Source organism: Egretta garzetta, unplaced genomic scaffold (genome assembly GCF_000687185.1).
Source record: "Egretta garzetta isolate BGI_Z169 unplaced genomic scaffold, ASM68718v1 scaffold156, whole genome shotgun sequence".
Lineage (NCBI taxonomy): Eukaryota > Metazoa > Chordata > Aves > Pelecaniformes > Ardeidae > Egretta > Egretta garzetta.
The window spans coordinates 959317-977679 of record NW_009260125.1 but is presented as its reverse complement, the minus strand read 5'-3'; the positions used below and the strand labels follow the sequence as shown (position 1 = coordinate 977679).

General features: G+C 39.0%; 1 protein-coding gene across 2 annotated transcripts in view; it reads right to left on the bottom strand.

The window, feature by feature from the left end:
* The window catches only part of LOC104128574 (gamma-secretase activating protein), a 48050-nt gene that overhangs the window by 26917 nt on the left and 2770 nt on the right, over positions 1–18363 (bottom strand). The window contains exons 3-12 of one of the 2 annotated variants that reach the window (XM_035896848.1): positions 11962–12018; positions 11034–11103; positions 10557–10613; positions 10326–10414; positions 9849–9918; positions 8702–8751; positions 7318–7422; positions 6305–6364; positions 5574–5617; positions 3910–3995 (exon numbers count right to left, since the gene is read on the bottom strand). In XM_035896848.1, coding sequence (XP_035752741.1) covers positions 3910–3995; positions 5574–5617; positions 6305–6364; positions 7318–7422; positions 8702–8751; positions 9849–9918; positions 10326–10414; positions 10557–10613; positions 11034–11103; positions 11962–12018 — 688 coding nt within the window. The remainder of the gene's footprint in view (positions 1–3909; positions 3996–5573; positions 5618–6304; positions 6365–7317; positions 7423–8701; positions 8752–9848; positions 9919–10325; positions 10415–10556; positions 10614–11033; positions 11104–11961; positions 12019–18363) is intronic. The other variant, XM_035896849.1, reaches the window with a different exon arrangement.

Here is an 18363-nt window from a genome sequence, read left to right as displayed (position 1 = left end):
AATTGTAAGTCAGACTGATACAGTTTTGACTCCACTGGATGGTAGCCCTCCTTCCATCTCTTACAAAAACTTTAATCCACTTACTCCGATGATTTGGCAAGCTGCTCTGGCATTCATGTTAGAAACAGCTTCCAAACCACATTATCCCAATACAGTTGGGAAAGCTGGGCCACAACTATGACCATTCACCTTTTACCTTTATTGAAAATTTATCACTTAAAAGAAAAAAAAAAAAAGGTAATATGAATACAGATACTGTTCAGTAAAAAAATAAAGGTTTATGTATACAACATATACAGAAAAAGGCACAATACAGGAAAAGCCCAAGTACAAAAAAGCACAGCTACCAAGGTAATTTACTTGGTTAAATGCCTTGTATTTCAGACGACAAGGCTGTACCATAGCTGTAATGCAGATATCGCTGAGGCACTTCACGCTTCTGGGGAAGGTAAATGCTTTCTTTTGAGATGCAATTTTTTTTTCCTGCTTATTCTTCACTGATTGGATATTGTTTGATACAGTTTTGCTTGGATATTTGAGTCATTTAGACAACAGACAAGGCATTTTGCCAGAGCACTTGGCATCTTTCAGAGCATGCATAATTTTTAAAGTAGCAGCATCAGGACTCATGAGGAAGACTGGAAAAGCTCCAGCAACCCACAATGCTGTTTTATTATCAACAGATCCCTTCCAACACTGCAAATTTCTTTCTTGTATGCTGGAGGCTAGTGTATACACTGTTCTGTAACTTGCGCAACATGCAAGTGAGTCTGTTCAGATTGAAGTGTTGGTGGGTAATATATGCAAGCTGATCACAAAGAGTGGCTATGGGGGACTATTAATAGGATGTGCATCTTTCAAATCCAGGATACTGGTCCAAGTGTCAACAATCTGAACTACGAACAACAGAAAATATCAAATGGTGCTTCATTAATACAGGTAGAAACATGACAGGCTCAGATCAGCAAGTGTCCAGGAAACGTTACATCTAATACCTTCCTGGCAATCCCATTAGAGCAGCCAGAGTCTGAGAACATAAGACAAATTTCTTTCCCACCCATACCAGTGCTTTCCGCAAATTAGAGCTGGGTTGTGCTGATGCAGGGAAAGCTGGCTGTCCTATTGCACCTATATGGTAAGTGTTTCATGCGAAGGCAGAACCAGGTCTTCTACACTATCCATTTCAAAATCATTTGCAAACAGTAAGAGATGTAGCTAAATGCCACAAGGTGAGAAGACTCACATGAAGATATATTTGGATGGACTCTTTCAGAAATAAATGGGGAAAAAGATCTCAACAACAACAAAGTGAAAAAAGGAAGCATTTAAAAATTAAATTCTACTCATACAGGGTAACAGAGTTACTACATTCAGCAGAATTAGGGAAACAACAATTACCACCCTGCCATTTGATAAACAAACATCATACCACTGAAATTTTAAGAGTCACCTATGAAGACATGAAGTTTTCCTTAAGAAACTTGAACTTTGAATTCCTCATTTCTGCTCATGCAGAAACATAAGGCTGTACCAACATCTCAACATGGCATCCGAGCATCACAATTCAAATACAACATTGCACCAGGGCATTTTGTCTCCTTGTACTGGTTTAGAAGTGACTTGTCTCACCTAACTTCAGGCATCCAAACATCTTTAGACAGCAAATGAAGAAATATAGATACAAGCAGTCATCCTCTGGAGATGCCTATTCTCTCTATAAATATAGTCCAGATGCTTAACTTTCAGGCAGGTAAAGTCAGGTGATGGTAATCCAGGGTTTATGTCATCTTACTACCTGCGTTTTTTTAATACCGAGCAAATTTAACTGAAAAGTACTTCTAAAGCACTAAAAGAAAACCTAACAGCCCAGTGCTGTTCAAATAACCACTGAATTCTGGACATACGAAGTTAATTCTGAGACTAGATCTCAGCTAATCTAGAAGTACATAGGGGTTTTTATCTGGAGACATTTTGTCTGTGCTGAGTATAAGGAACAGGGCTACTTTTCTTCTACTGCGGAAGTTTGAGAAAGGAAGAGTGATTTCATTCAGAGTTCAGATTGGCAGTAGCCAATAACAGCTTTATTAAACGGGAAATTGCATGGAATACTCTGTTTTGAAGTTATGCCAATTATTCTTTGCCAGAGATGTCCAAATGGTACAAGTAGGGATATCGGCATTAATGCTTTAAGCATGCTAGCAGTTCCACAGAAGGCATAGTCTGCGCCCCAAAGAGCCCGTAGTCCAGTTTTGTAAATCACCACAAACGAGAGGCAGAAAAGGGAACAGATTACCCACAGTGTTCTTTGGCAACTAGATATGCTCTCAGCACCAAAACCATTTGCTCTAAACTGTTACTCAAAGGGGGTTGTGCAAAGTAATCCTCAGTTTCAAAAAACATTCAATAAAAAGCCACATACAATAATCTCATTTAGTAAGTGTAATTGTCAAATTATGTGTTTTACATTAAGTGCAATGAAAAGCGCATGTGAAAGGTTCCACACAGAATTTAAATACTGTGTTGCCAGATGGAAAAGAACTTTTTACTTCAGAGTAACCAAACAACAGCCTTGTTGGAGGAAGACAGAATTTCACCCTAAACTAAAAGGAGGTGCTTCAATCCAAGCAAACCCTAGAGAAGTATAGGTTTAAAAAGAAACATATATATAAAAATCAATAACATTTTCCATTATTGGACAGACTGTTTGTACAAGAAATAGTCTGTTTTGCTAACAGAGAAAAAGTAGCCTAATCTACATTTGGTAGATAGAAACTTGGCTTTCTCTTATTTCTGATTCCTTCCCTCTAATCTTTGTAAGTGTGCTGTCTCCCTCAGTAAGAAAAAAAATCTGTGTAAGGAAACCGTATTTCACTTGATTTGCATTAATGGTCATTTCAACGCAACTGGCAAATACTTCAGCAATTTGCCTGGGTACTATACATCGTGCCTTAAGAAGTGAGATGTAAAGCCACTTCTGCATCACGTCATATCCTTCTACAACTCTGTAGACTATTCAAAGGTTCATCAGACACCATCTCTGCTTGGCAGTATGTTCTATTTTAGAAGCTGAAAAAGCAGGCATGTGTGATGAACAGATGCCTCTTGAGACCAGTTTTTAATCAAAAAAAAAAGCTCATGGCATGCATTAGGATGCAGGGAGACTCCTAAATCCTAAAGGTTTAAGGAACATTTTATGATTAAGGAATCATGTATATACACACTAAACCCTTAAGTATCACATACTACGTTTAGTATCACATACTTTGACCTTCTAATTATCACATACTAACAGCAATATGAAGCTCTGAGAATCTGTACTGCACATGCTCCATTTACACGTGTCCACCCTGTAACACAATTATATACTATGTCAGATACCCAGACAACAGACCTAGCCAAAACCTTCCCTGAATTTACTTTCTAACACATTTTTGGTCAGCTTTAACATTGAATTGCTCTAATATAATACACAACCATGCTTTGGTACCTCGTGTGCTCTGAAACTGGAAGAAAACCCTACAGCATGCTTAGACTGAGGTATTTCACCATATGAGTGCATGATACCAGTTCTGTGAAGCTGGGCTACCACAAAATTTCTGGGTGACTGTTTTATTGTTGGTGTTGATATTTGAAACCTGAGGTACTCTTCAGCTCAACTTGGAGTGCAGCTTTCAGAGGGTAAAAAAAATTAAGATAAATGGTGCACAGTTGCCTTCTCCCTCTCCTCACAGTTACCTGTCAACAATACTCTAAAGGAATAAAAATCTCATACTCATATTAAAAAAAAAACACATGAAAAATAGAAATACATATAATGTCTAACAAAGAAATTCAGTAATCAATTATGATTACACTGCGTGATAATTACTAGTGACGATCATTTTGACAATATTTGCATTTATTCATTACCTGCTTTACTTGTAAAAACCTGAAGATTCAAAGATTTAGATGCAACATCTTGGTCTTGACAGTAATCATATCCAAAATTGACAAGTCTAGGAGCAAATAAAGATCACTAAATAAATCACTTCTTCATCCACAGAGATTCATCATAACACAAAGACCATGAGAACAGTCACTATGTAATCAAAACATACTAATTAAATTATAATCAAGTGTTCTCCAGTGCAAGTTAAATTAGCCTTTAACCAATCCACTCAATGCTGTTATAAACTACAATCCCAAGACTGCATGCTGTTCTTAGAAACCAACAATTTTGATTACACCTGCAAACTTCATATCCACTTACTGCAGCATTGTCCAACCATTCCTACATTTTGAAGTGAAAGCAAGTTCCGAGGAAGTACTGGAAATCCAAACATTCATCATATCCTCAAACTCAAAGGCTTTGCAGCCTAATTCTACCATTCTGATGTCTGTAAAGCTATATTTTAATCTGCAATTAGGCACACTTAGTTTCAGTGGAAATACTTGAAAAGGAAGGCACAAAAATCATACTCACATGAAACTTATTATACCATGACATTCTTATTCAGTCTCATGCTGCCTGTGCTTTAATGGTTTTACATATCTTTAAAATCTACAAGTCCTATTTTTGCCATGCAGAACATGCAACAGAAGCTTACTGTCAGTCTGCTTTGGCCTTTTTTTTTTTTGTTTGGTTGGGTTTTTTTCCAGAAAGGATTTTGATCCTGTAGGGATTTTCCCCTAGGTCTTCTGCAATAAGCTTGAAAAAAAAAAAAATAATAGTATAAAGCTGTTACAAGAGTTGTATTTTTTCAGTACTAACTGCAAGAGGATACGCTGCCCTTTTAGGGCAACATGCACGTGCAGTAGCACCACGCTGAGCCTTCTGCACAGCACTGAGACATTCTGAGCGCCACAGTTGGGGCAGGGTGGAACTCAACTACCTTCAGTTACTGACATTTGATCTAGTAGCTTTGGCCTCCTTTTTTATTCACAAAGAGAAACAGGCCCTTTTGGAATGATGAGGATGCAATGAATTATGACTGAGAGTCAGACCACCCTGACTAGTTTTTTTCTCAACTAAAAGGGAGCCTTAAGGAGACTGCATGGTAGGCACAGACAGAATCAGGCAAATCTTAGCCTTTGAAATTGCAGGCTGCCTGGAAATAGCATGCTGGAGGAGAAAAGAGTACAGGCAGTGTCTCATAGGCTATAAAAAGGAGCTACTGGCCTGGTTATCTGCCCAGTAAAACATGTAGCAGCAATTAAAAATGGGGTGCTTCCCTTGACAAGAATTTTGACATCACCACTACAACATGCCCAAGACTAAAATAAATTAATTTAAATAGGTACAGAATACTCAGAGAAAGGATGGTTTAATTTATAGCTAGCTCTTCAGACAAATAATTTTTAAAATGGCACCAAAAAGCAGTCAAGGATTAAATTACATTTTACAGTTGACCCTGATGAAAATGAGAGGAACTGGAGGTTTGGACAGAGTGTTCATTTTATTCTTATGTTCCAATACCATGTAGGCAACTGCAAACAAAAGATACTGTGGTTCAGACAAATTTTACTTAGGTTTGTAAAACATTATCCCGTATATGTTAAAAGGAAAGCAAACCAAAACATTAAAAAAAACTTACTTTAATTGTGTGTCATTTACAGAAATATCCAGATGTGATTCCAGCTGTTAACCAAAACCAAAACAAAACCTGTTATTTAGTGAGGTCAGTATACTACAATTAATATTTCAGACCAGTGAAATGTGCTGAACCCACATTTCACCAGATTCAACATTTTAACAAAGTTTATTTATCCTCCTCTAATCCTTGCAGTCACCCCAAAAAACATAAAACAGATTCTTTAAAAAAAAAAAAAAAAAGAAAATAAATTGAGAGATATTTAACCTCCTGCATTAGAGTAAATTTCAGTCACTGGGACAAAAGTCCAGTAACAATTACATGTTCAACATTTATAATTTTTCTGTTCTGTTATCTGTATTTTGGCCACAACACATTTCCTGTCTCACTTAAAACTGACACAAAATTAGTATATGGTTTCTTTGTCCAGTGCATTTGATAACCCTGCTTTTCAATACTTGAGTATAAGATCAGCATAACGTCATGAATGTCACTTACTTCTAGGTCAGTATCTGTGCAATTCCACTGAGGTTATCTTACGGTGGTATATCTGACTGAATTTATTCTTGAAAAGAGTACAGTACGGAAAAAAAAACAAAACAAAACAAAACCCAGTTTTCCTCTGCAAAAATTCCAATAATAAAAGACACTGAAACAGATCTCTGTATCAGTGCTCGGAACACATAATTACATCCCACTCAAAACCATTGTATAATAAAATACTCATGACTTACTATTGAGTTAAAATTTTCATCAGGATAAAACTGGACACATTTTAACGTACTCTTTGATTCCTGGAATTAAGAGGATGTGTTTTGTTACTGATAAAATAGAAAGCATATCATAAAGACGGAGAAGTCACTGGATACTCCACACTGCTCTCCACACACAACCTGCTTTGCTAACAGATATGCAGAAGTTAGGGGACAAAAGACAACTTTAAAAACCACATATAACCCCCCACAATAGCACTATGACATGCTTCCTTCCTGTCCCAGATCATTATCTGCCAATCATCTATAATTGCGTGGGCCCTCACTTGAAGCACAGCATTACATGTCTCTCACACACACACGTTCTAGAAAGTTAAAAAATGTTTTCTATAACTACCTGTATGGCAAAAGGAACTGTATCTTATTTTGGTCAGTTCAAAAAGGGTATCTCAGAAACAAAAACAGGAATAAGTTTCTCCATCACAGTTCACTTCCTGTTATTTCCTAACACTCTTTTTTTTTTGGTGGCTAAGAAGAGTTAAGAAAAATAAATTTTCATTTATGTAGAATACATCAAATGTAAATAATTCCTCAGACAAAACAAAAAAAACCCCAAACCCAAAGAGTTTCAGCATTTCTAGCCAAGAACCTGCCCTCATTTGGTCACTCAGTAATTCTGTGTACAACATACCTTCTAGATGTGAACCCTCTAAAAGAGAGGCGTTATACTCAGAACAGTTTTTGGTAGATTTAGATCCTTTTGAATAAAAGACCTTTTTAAAGCCAAAAAACCTAAGAAACCCACCTTTTTTTATAGGAAGCACTAAGATCACCAGTCTTCTTGCAATTTACTATGCACAAATAGCAGTTAATGCAAGACTGGCTTTTGCTTTAGGTTATTTGAGGCAGGAACAAGACAGGCTACTATAATGAAAAACAAACTCATGCTATTATTACACCTTCTCTCCCCCCGCCAAAACTTTACTGTCATGAGACAGGCAGGAACAAAACTGCAAGAATGACTTCCATCTCACCTTTGGAACAATGTAGAAGAGCCTTTGTTCCATCATATCCCATTGTGCCCAAATGAGATCATCCACCACTCTGGCTCTTGGAAGCTGACCCGAGTTCTGAATCACCTAAAGGGAAAGAAAGAACATTAGAAGTCATCAAGTAAGTTTATAAATCAATTGCACACAGTCTGTGCTTTAAAGAGAAAAGAGGTGTAAATGCTAAGGTGCTTGGAGGGAATATGCTACTTGTTATCTGCACAAAGTCCATCTTTGTTGTGTGCAAGGTACTCAGTTTAAAGAGATCAGAAGCACAGTTTTCAGGGTACACCTACTACCAAATATTTTCTTTGAGAATACTTTGCTTGCAAGAAATTCACCACTTAAGCTGCTCAGAGCAAACAAAGAAAAACAGACAGCACTCTTCATCATAGAGAAGGGGAGAGGAGTGAAACACCACACTCAGTTCAGAACCATTAACTGCTGAAGGAAGGTGTGTTAGCTCCAAAAGGGATTTCTGACCAAAGTCTCAGCCACTGAGAATACTGGCAGTAGGGAAAGGGCTAGAATTGTGGAAAACTGTCGGGATTGTATAAATGCACTACTGAAAGATGTAGGCAGATTTCATGTCAACCAAAACAAATCTTTTTGTTAAAAGGACATCAGATTGATCTGTTCTTTCTGATTACACCCTTAGTCTTTACTCCACTACTGTAGTCTAGCATATAAAACCCATCTGCTTTAAAAGCAATGATAAACTTTGAGAAAACCATGAAAGACCTCAAAGTGACTGAAAATCAGGACCTTAACTTTTTCATTTCAATCCTACATTTGTCTCCATAAAGCAAAACATTAGCTTTCGTTGACACAATTCTTCACTATATTAGATGCATGTTTATTAAAAAAAACTTTTAAGCAAAACATCCACAATTTGTTGAAGACAAATTCATGTTACAAACAGGAAAAAAAAGATGAGGGGAAAAAAGAGACTGGAACATTCACAGTACTTGGAATGTATCTAAGTTTTATGTCGTCTTTTTGTTTGCTTGTTATTTAAATGAATCCTTTACTAGGACACATGGACTCCTGAAAGGCAAAGTTAGGGAGATGATTCTGCAAATATTTTAAATGGTTTAAGAATGTATATACACTTATGTGTACTCCCAACTTCTAATATATAGATGCATTCAGTGACAAACAAAAAAGAATAAAATAAGTAACTTCCCTCATAGCTTACAGGTTTTTCAATCAGCTTTGTGGTTAGCTGCGTAAGTTGCCATACCATCAATACTTTAATATACTTTGTGTTGCCCAAGTATAAATCTACAAAAAGTTAGCTAAAATTACAGATGTTTAGATTTTCAATTAAAGCAAAAAACCTCAAACCCCAAGGTTTTTCAAGTCTTACCACTTTGTGTTCCTCTTCCACACCAACATGAATGTCAAATTGTTCAATATCTTTAAAATATATTTAAAAAAAAAAAATCATTACAAACATACTTTTTTGTATGTTTTTATACAGCTTATTAAACCATCCCACCTCTTAGAATGCTGTAAGAGCACATTAGGGCCAGGAAAGTTAAACTCCATGTAAGAGGAAATCTGTGATACATGAACACAGGTGCCTACGCAGAGACCTGTACTCCCTTCCTTTCCTGAGCCGCGGGTGACCTCAGCCATACCACCTCGTGGAAACAGTTCTCTGCTCACATCAGCGCAGCACCGTCAGGAAAAGTGCTAACCGAAACTTGCCAAACCAAACCAAGGATCACACTTACAAAGAAAGAGCACGCAGAGCTGCACGCATGCCTGTGCCTGAGACTACACCCCAACCCTGTTCCACTTCCTAGCATGAATACCACCTCACAGCCCTTTCCCATGCAAAATTCTTAAAAGTTATTGGTGGTTTGCCTGTGCGAAGGGTGCAAGATTCAACCAGCAGATGTTAGAAATGCTTCTGATATAGTTCACAGCACTATGTGAATGTATTAGGAGGTGAACTCTACACACCCAAGTCCAGCTACCAAAAGGTTAGTCTCTAGCTTAGCAGAGAAAATGGGCCTCTCCAAAAGGATGGGAAAAGCAATCGCACTTGGCAATAGGACTGAAAGGCAAGAGGGATAAACAGCCTTTTCCAAGGGTCCACCTCTATCCATTCCCTCCCATTACATTAGGCAAAGTTAGCTGAATCCAGGGAACTATTGCCCCATTCTTATCCCACTTGTCATGCATTAAATCACAATCCATCTCTCATAGTCAATTGATCTGCTCTGAATTTATACAGACAATTATAAAAGTCTATTTTAGCTTTTTTAGAAATAAAGATAATGGATGAATGCATGAACTAAGCAAATAATTGCAAAGCTGGCCATTCTGCTAACACTGAAAAAAAATCCCATTAAATTATACGGTTTTTGAAAGACATTCAGAATACCTACAATAGCTCACACCTTTTATCCTGTTTTTTTTCCAATAAAAGTCTACCAGAAAATATAATCTATAACAACAATCTTAAAGCAAAAGAGTGGCAATGTACTTTCAAAATATTAACTCACATTTATCTTCTGAAACTAGCAAGAGGCGACTTTCTGTAGAAGCATTTCTGCCTTCAACTGGATAAAGAAACTACACAGAAAGTTTCACAAAAGTAAGTAAATAACAAAAGTAGTTTAGAACACTTATCTAAAATGTTTTGTAGCTGAATATTTATATATCTTTTAATTAAGACAGGTAGACTAATGATATTTAATTAATAAAAATAGCTATTATTACAGACTAATAGCCACCAATCACTATAATTGCAAACTTCACAGGATTGAAGAACAATAAAAAAAACAGCCTTCATGCCAGAGAAATATTCTACATCAAAGATTTTATGAAGTTTCTCATTTTTTTCATTCTGTGAAGAAACACAGGCACACTACCTCTGTAACATTTGCAAGATAACATGAGATATTTCTGCACTCAACCACTTTTTCTCTCTAGCATAGTGGATTTAAAAGGTTTATATTTAGATTAGTTGAATAATTTACCTGTACTCGAACACAGCTATCCACAGCCTTTAGGACTCTCACGTTATTAATGGGATGAATTTCAATTAGCAAGGTTAAATACTTGGATACTGCAAAAAGAACATGTTTTAGATAACATTCTTTTTTTATACACAATTTTGTTTTCTAAACAGAAATTACATGGGGTGGGAGAGGGGGGAAGCAAAAGGGTACAATAGTTTTAACCGTATTAAAACAATCCACTTGTAGTACCTGACTGTAACAGCCGACTTACTCTTTCTTCCTCTGTATATTGACGGAAGCTGACCGCTAAGGAAAAAAGAAAACCAAACACAACCACAGTGAGTATACATATTTGATATTAATCTTATTAAACATTCTTGGAGAGCAAACATCACATTTTTTTTGTTTTACCAAAAACATGTATGTTAAAGGAACAACAGGTGCTCTTCTAGATGTAGGAGGCATGCATAAATGCAGGAGGGGGAAGTGAACAAACGGTCAGTGTGTCTCAGGTTTTTGTTTTAATAAAAGAGAAATATCATTACAGTGTCTTTATTTTGTTACCTATGTTATTTGGTGATGGATCCATTGAAATGCGTAGACTGCTGTGGGCAACATATGGGTCAAAATAGATTTAACTAATTCTAGACCCAAATGTATCTTCTTACTAAACTAAATTATCTTTACCATGACACAAAAAAATTTAATGATAAAACACTTATTTACCCAGTAACGTCCTTTCATTGTTGATCGAACAACTGATTATGTATAGATCCTTCTCAAACATGTAGAGGTGCTACAAAGAAACACATTAATATTAATAAATACATTTTTTTAACTGCATAAAGAAAACCATCTAATTACTCCTTCTTAGGAAAATACTGCTGACCAGTACACCATTTTAATTTTTAAAGCAAATGATTTCATGGCCAGAAGTACAATATCTCAAGCCTCAGTTGTATCACTTTGCCTTTTTCTCATTTGTTTATTTCTTACTGGTTCTTTTGAGCTCTATGTTGCCACTAGAGCAGCACAGCAGAACTTTTTGTAAATACAAAATTTCACCCGTTTCATGCTGTTATGGGGACACTGTATAACATTACTGTTATACAGACCTGTAAAGGCCCGTTATCATGATTCCAGCCACTGAATTACACTACATTCAGTTTCAGAATAATTTCTTACAAACAGTAGCACCAAACAGACTGAGGATGCACACAGCAAAGAAAAAGCAAAACATTTTTAAGACTTAGCTGGACAGGGTGCTGGGCCACCTTGTCTAGACTATGCTGTTGCCTAAAAAAGTTGGACCAGATGATCCTTGAGGTCCCTTCCAACTTGGTGTTCTATGATTCTATGATTTACTGCTTAGTGCACATGTTCAGTGTGGTGTGAAGAGGCGTGGAAAGGGCTTGAATTGGTTGTTTAGAAATAAAGATTGCAGACATGATGCTTTACTACTCCCAAGTCATTCAGATGTTCTGTAATGTTCTGTATCTTAATACTACTGAGCATCATTTGAACACCTTCTCTGATCTCCTGTTTTAAACAAGTGTACACTCCTTAAGGACATAATATACTGTGTTGCAAGGCATCAAAATGTGAAACACTACAGCACTGTCTTTACCAGGGAGAAGATTGGTATTGCTCTCACCTCGTTTTGTTTAGTTTGAAGATCGTACAATCCAATGTGAGTATTTCTCTGATTTCCCTATGGATGAAAACAAATTAGCACCAGCAACGTAAATATATACAAAGTTAAACACTGGTTTTATTTTTTTCCTACCTCCCTCTTCTCTCCCCCCACGTCCCTTGACACACATCCTCATACGCTTCCCTGTCCTATAAACAGACAGTTAATTATCTAATTCCAAGAAAGCGAGGCAAGAAAGAGAACAAAGTTGGGTTTTTTTCCCTTTTAGAACTAACACATGGAATAAAGCTGAAATATGGCCAATCCACAGCCCACCAGCCATTGCATAAGCCAAGTGCCTCTCACTTTGTTTCTAAACTGGTTTTAGTTATAGGCAGTAGGGCCAGGAAGAGAGATGCTTGTACAAGGATGAAAGGGGATTCTATGGCCCCTGGAATATTCAAGGCTGGTATCCCAGACCTCACCAGCTCAGTGGGTCATTGCTCCAAAAGGGAGCACAGAAACATCAAACATCACCAAACACAGCTTCCAGTGATCTGGCTGCAGGCTGGAAAAAAGATTTCAGCTCTGCCTTAGGAAATGATTGTTTGAAGGCTAAATATATTTCACAAGCTCAGATGACACCATTAGCCTGCTGCCTTTGAAAGGAAACATAATATACATCCTTTCTAGCTTACTGATAACAACATACAATGATTTTGTTTATGGCACTTCTAAGACTATACAAATCAAACCTTTTCTTCTTGGTAATTTTTACCATGCTTTAAATTTTCAAAATATTTAAAAAAAAAAAAATTAAAATTAATTCTGCTTGGCAGCATATACTGTGTATCAAATCACGCTGAAGTCTATTAATGTACTCTAGATATAGGCACTAAATTGCTAAACTGTTGAAATTAAATCCAGCCACATAGGCTTGTACTCAAACAGTGAGTATCACTGTTTTTAACTACAGCTTGGGGGGAAAGGGGAGAAGTCTGCAGTTATTTACAAAGTTATGGCATCTTGCTATGTGAAGTTAAAACAAAAGCCTGAGTATTCTCTTCCTAAGGGGTCTATCTCTGAGTGTCTCTTTACTGTTGTGGCAATAACAAAATTATTTGATTTTTGATTTAAACAAGGAAAACAAAATGTCTTTATATTAAGACACAGGCTTCAGGCCTCCTAATTTAAGGTTAAGCAAGTGCTTTCACAAATAACTGTTCTTTCCAAGTGTATCTGAAACGCTAACATCCTCTGTACTTCACTACTGAAAAATATACTTTACAAGACTGGTAACAGGACTGCGTTAGTGCCCATATCTGTGCATAAGCTAAGATGTTTATTTTCATGCTTACTCTAAAGATTCTTGTATTGCCTTGCTAAACAGAAGCACTGACAGTAAGACTTCACTTCTGTTAAAAATATCTTCCTTTACACCAACTATCAATGTCATGGAAGACAGACTGTCAAAACTACAGTACAATGCAGTACTCTAAAATAAGCTTGAAAATAAAGCTCATTCTCCACCTTCCCCTGATTTCACTCAGAATACACTTGTCTTCTACTTAGCAGACAAAGGTTGTTTTCTGTTTGTATCTATTAGGAAACAAGCCAGGGCAGCTCAGTTTAGTTTACATCCTTGTTTGTGCGCTATTCTCACTGACAATACCACAGCTAAAGTTTGCTGCTATAAAACCAACAGGAAAGGCTCACAGACATATAGCTGTGTCTTGTGAAAGTGGTAGCTCATAAATAGTTTATCAGGAAGAGGGAAGACAGAGAGAATGAGAGATTAAATTGCCTTAACAACTCATCAAGATCTGTAGTTTGTTAGAAGCAGTAATTACATTGCGATTTCTCCAACGTAAGTTTAAGGGAACAGAAGGACGAGCTGCAGACACTAAAAGCAGTCTGTTTTCCCCAGGTAAGCTTTCCAGTGTGATGATGTATATTAGCAGAACAGAATAACAAAGTGCGAAGAATACTTATGTTTTAGAACAAGTTTGTAAAAATTTAAAAGTGTCAAACTGGAGCCTAAAACTACTTGGCATTCGCTAAGATGCATACACCAAGACTTTTTTTTCTTCTATGTAAATATCAATGGATATGCCTCTTAAAATGTTTGCAGTAAACTCCAAAACCACAGAATGTTGTCAATGGACTTTCGGAAAAGGAAACACTTGGATTAAGTCCTTATTAAGTCAGTAGCAAAGTGTAAAACCACAGACACAGTCCTCTGAACACTTGCTGGTTTTTAGCATTCTACTCTTGAGAGAGGAAATAAAAAATTCAGTCCAGCTTTAAGGTAACACAGTCCCAAGGTGTGACTGCAGCTGGCACAGACATATCACATGTAACAAAAGCACGGACGTCAGGAAAGGCACAGCATTAGCAGCTCAGGACCCAGTCTGTTCAGGACACTGGGTGAGCACTATGCAGCCACAGCCTGGGCCACCACATGTGCTCCTACCAACATACAAGCCACCTAGACTAACACAAGCTTTGGGGCAGACATATCCACGTGTTCCTATCACGCACGTAAACAAGCATGGAGGTATTGACTCCCATCAACATCAGTGCATCTAAGCGGGCACCAACACTTTGAGCTGATGAGCAGAATTTTTATTGAACCAAGAAAGAGATGTGTACCATAGACTATGAACAACTCTCTGGGAGAAGCATCACATATTTAATGCACTACCACCTTAAGATACATTTGTTCTTTGTGAGAAAACTCCAGGAAGTATCTTCCAGTTTGCCCATTAGCAAGTGTAAAAAACACTTACAGTAGAAGGAAACAAAATATGTCAGCATCCTTCCCAACAGAAGAATAAATACATACTGGTTCTTCAGCAGGCTGGCTCACTCAGAAAAAGATATGACTACTTTCTCATGGCAAGAGAAGAAAAAAATAAAAAGCAGCAACATGTGTTGTGGAAATCAACTTTCTGATGCAGCTGGTGAGTGAACCAACTAGGGAAGGTGCCCCGCTGAGAACAGAGAAGGCCTTGTGGGTGATGTGATGGTTGGAGGATGCGGGGGCACAGCGATCATGAAATGACAGAATTCTCGATTCTTGGAGAAGTAAGAAGAGGGGTCAGCAGAACTGCTACCTTGGACTTCCGGAGGGCAGACTTTGGCCTATTCAGGAGCCTGGCTGACACAGTGCCTTGGGAGGCAGTCATGAAGGGCAAAGGAGCCCAAGAAGGCTGAACACTCTTCAAGAAGGAAACCCCGGAAGTGCAGGAGCAGGCCATTCCCATGTGCTGAAAGATGCACTGGCGGGGAAGAAAACCAGCCTGGCTGAACAGAGAGGTTTGGCTGGATATCAGAAAAAGAAGAGGAAAGTCTATGACCTTTGGAAGAAGGGGCAGGCATTTCAGGAGGACTACAAGGATTTGTGAGGTCTTGCAGAGAAAAAATTAGAAGGGCTAAAGCCCAAGAACTTAAACTGGCCAATTCTGTAACATATAATAAAAAAAATGTTTCTATAAATACATTAACAACAAAAGGACAGCCAAGGAGAATCTCCATCCTTTAACGGATGCAGAGGGAACTACAGCAACAAAAGATGAGAATACAGCTGAGGTACTTAATGCCTTCTTTGCCTAGTAAGGTCAGCTGTTCTCCAGGTACCCAGCCCCCTGAACCAGAAGGAAGGAATGGGGAGCAGAACAGAGCTCCCATGATCCAGGAGGAAGTGGCTAGTGGCCTGATCAACCAACCAGACACACACAAGTCTATGGGGCCCGACGGGGTCAACCCAAGGGTACTGAGGGAACCGGTGGAGGTGCTCACCAAGCCCTTTTCCATCATCTATCAGCAGTCCTGGCTGACTGGGGAAGTTCCACCTGACTGGAGGTTGGCAAATGTGACACCCATCTACAAGAAGGGCTGGAGGAAGGATCCAGGGAACTGCAGGCCTGTCAGTCTGACTTTGGTGCCAGCGAAGGTCATGGAGCAGATCATCTGGAGTGCCATCACACAGCACATCGAGGACAAACAGAAGATCAGGCCTAGCCAACACAGGTTTATGAAAGGCAGGCCCTGCTTGACTAACCCGACCTCCTTCCATGACAAGGTAACCCACTCAGTGGACAAGGGAAAGGCTGTGGATGTGGTTTACCTGGACTTTAGTAAAGCCTTTGACACCATTTCGCACAGCATTCTCCTGGAGAAACTGGCTGCCCATGGCCTGGACAGGTGTACTCTTTGCTGGGTAAAAAACTGGCTGGACAGCCGGGCCCGAAGGGCGGTGGTGAATGGAGCTAAATCCAGTTGGTGGTCGGTTACAAGTGGTGTTCCCCAGGGCTCAGTGTTGGGGCCAGTTCTGTTTAACACCTTTATCAACGACCTGGATGAGGAGATTGAGTGTACCCTCAGCAAGTTTGCACATTACATTAAGTTGGGTGGAAGTATTGATCTGCTTGAGGGTAGGAAGGCTCTACAGAGGGATTTGGACAGGCTGGATTGATGGGCCGAGGCCATTTGTATGAGGTTCAATAAGGCTCAGTGCCAGGTCCTGCACTCACTTGGGTCACAACCAACCCATGCAACGCTACAGGCTTGGGGAAGAGTGGCTGGAAAGCTGCCCAGCAGAAAAGGACCTGGGGGTGTTGGTTGACAGCCAACTGAATATGAGCTGGCAGTGTGCCCAGGTGGCCAAGAAGGCCAACAAGCATCCTGGCTTGTATCAGGAATAGTGTGGCCAGCACAAGAGGAAATGGCCTCAAGGTGCTCCAGGGGAGGTTTAGACTAGATATTAGGAAAAATTTCTTCACTGAAAGGGTTGTCAAGCACTGGAACAGGCTGCCCAGGGAAGTGGTCGAGTCCCCATCCCTGGATGGATCCAAAGAGGGGTAGATGAGGTACGTAGAGACATGGTTTAGCAGTGGACAGGTATGATTGGACTCAATGATCTCAAAGGTCTTTTCCAACGAAATGATTCTATGATTCTATTAACATCTCCTTCAGGATGGCATTTGAGAGGTGAAAACTGCAGCACAGCTGTGCAGTTTGCTAGTGCCAGTTCTCAGGCTTTGTCATCCAGCCACTCCTACCACACATATTGCAGAGCTCATTTTATTCCCCAAATTAGGAAAGAGAAACTACAGCAAACATTTTCAGTGACTTCCTATGCAGCCTTTACCTCTAGGTTCAGGGAACAAAGCCTAGGTGTTTAAATCCTCCCGAGAGTCACTGGCCTATTCAGTTAATGGAGTCCAGTGGGTATTTGTCCACCTCCTCCACCCCACACACCTCCTCCCGAAGTACAGGCTCCCAAAGTGGCCAGTTCTCTAAACTCCACCAACTGTTCTGACCAGATCCCTACTGCAAAGGGAGCTTAGACACCCAGCATGCAGGCAGACACCTGCATTTAGATGTGTGAACCTCGAGCTACAACTCATCCCTTGTGCCAGTTGCAAAAGCCTGAACAGCATACAAGGGAATTGGAGTTCACTGTCAGAAACCCAAAACAAGCTTAGTGCGAGATTCCACAGGTGCTAGAAAGCAGCACTATCACACATAGCAGTAGCAGATCTCCTGTTGGGAACTAGATGGGTTACTCTTGTTGAGTCTTTCTACAGTTTTGAGCAATCAAAAAAACCCTTGTCACACTTTTTAGTGTTGTTTTTATGGTTACTGTTGTCTTGTACAGACTCCCCTCCCTGTGCTTGCACTAAAGGAAACATCCACCCACAGTTAAAGTGTATTATACCTTGATGAAGGCCTCACCTCTTCCCTTAACCCTAGGGAAGCTGGAGAGTTTTAGCATTGCTGAGCAGGAGGGGAACAAAACGCAGCCCTATTCCACTGGAGTCTGCTATCTCCAATCTGTACTCTTCAAGAACCAAGATCCTCCAGAATCCAGCTGGGTCTACAGATTTCTCCGAGATGAACAGAAAAGAACCACAGCTTGTCTCATCAAGGGGAAACCTTCTTAAAACATTTAAAAATCTCTTGGAACAGAGGTGTTTCAACCTAAAAGCTATAAATGTGCCACAGAGAGCAGAATCCTATGTTAAAAAGGATAGCTCTAGATACTTCAAGACATCAAATAAATAACAGTTACTTCAGACTACTCGCAATAAAGTGCTATAGATGAATCTTAAAGTAACAAAGGAGAAAGGCAGAAGCAGAGTTGGTGTTAGACAAATGGCATCTTAACATATATATTGGTAGGAGGAAACATTAAACTAAAGCAGTGCACATTAATTTAATAGTCAGACTTCCCTGAGAAATTCTGAAAGAATGTGCTGCTTATGAAAGTTTTATCTGTTAAAGAAATGTCATTTCATTCAGGGTGAGATTCTGGCCCCCCCAAAAAATCAACTGCAAAAACCCTATGTACTTAATCAGGTCAGTACTTTACTCTCATTTTCATCATTCTTAACCTTTCTCTGAAGTGGAGACAGGTAT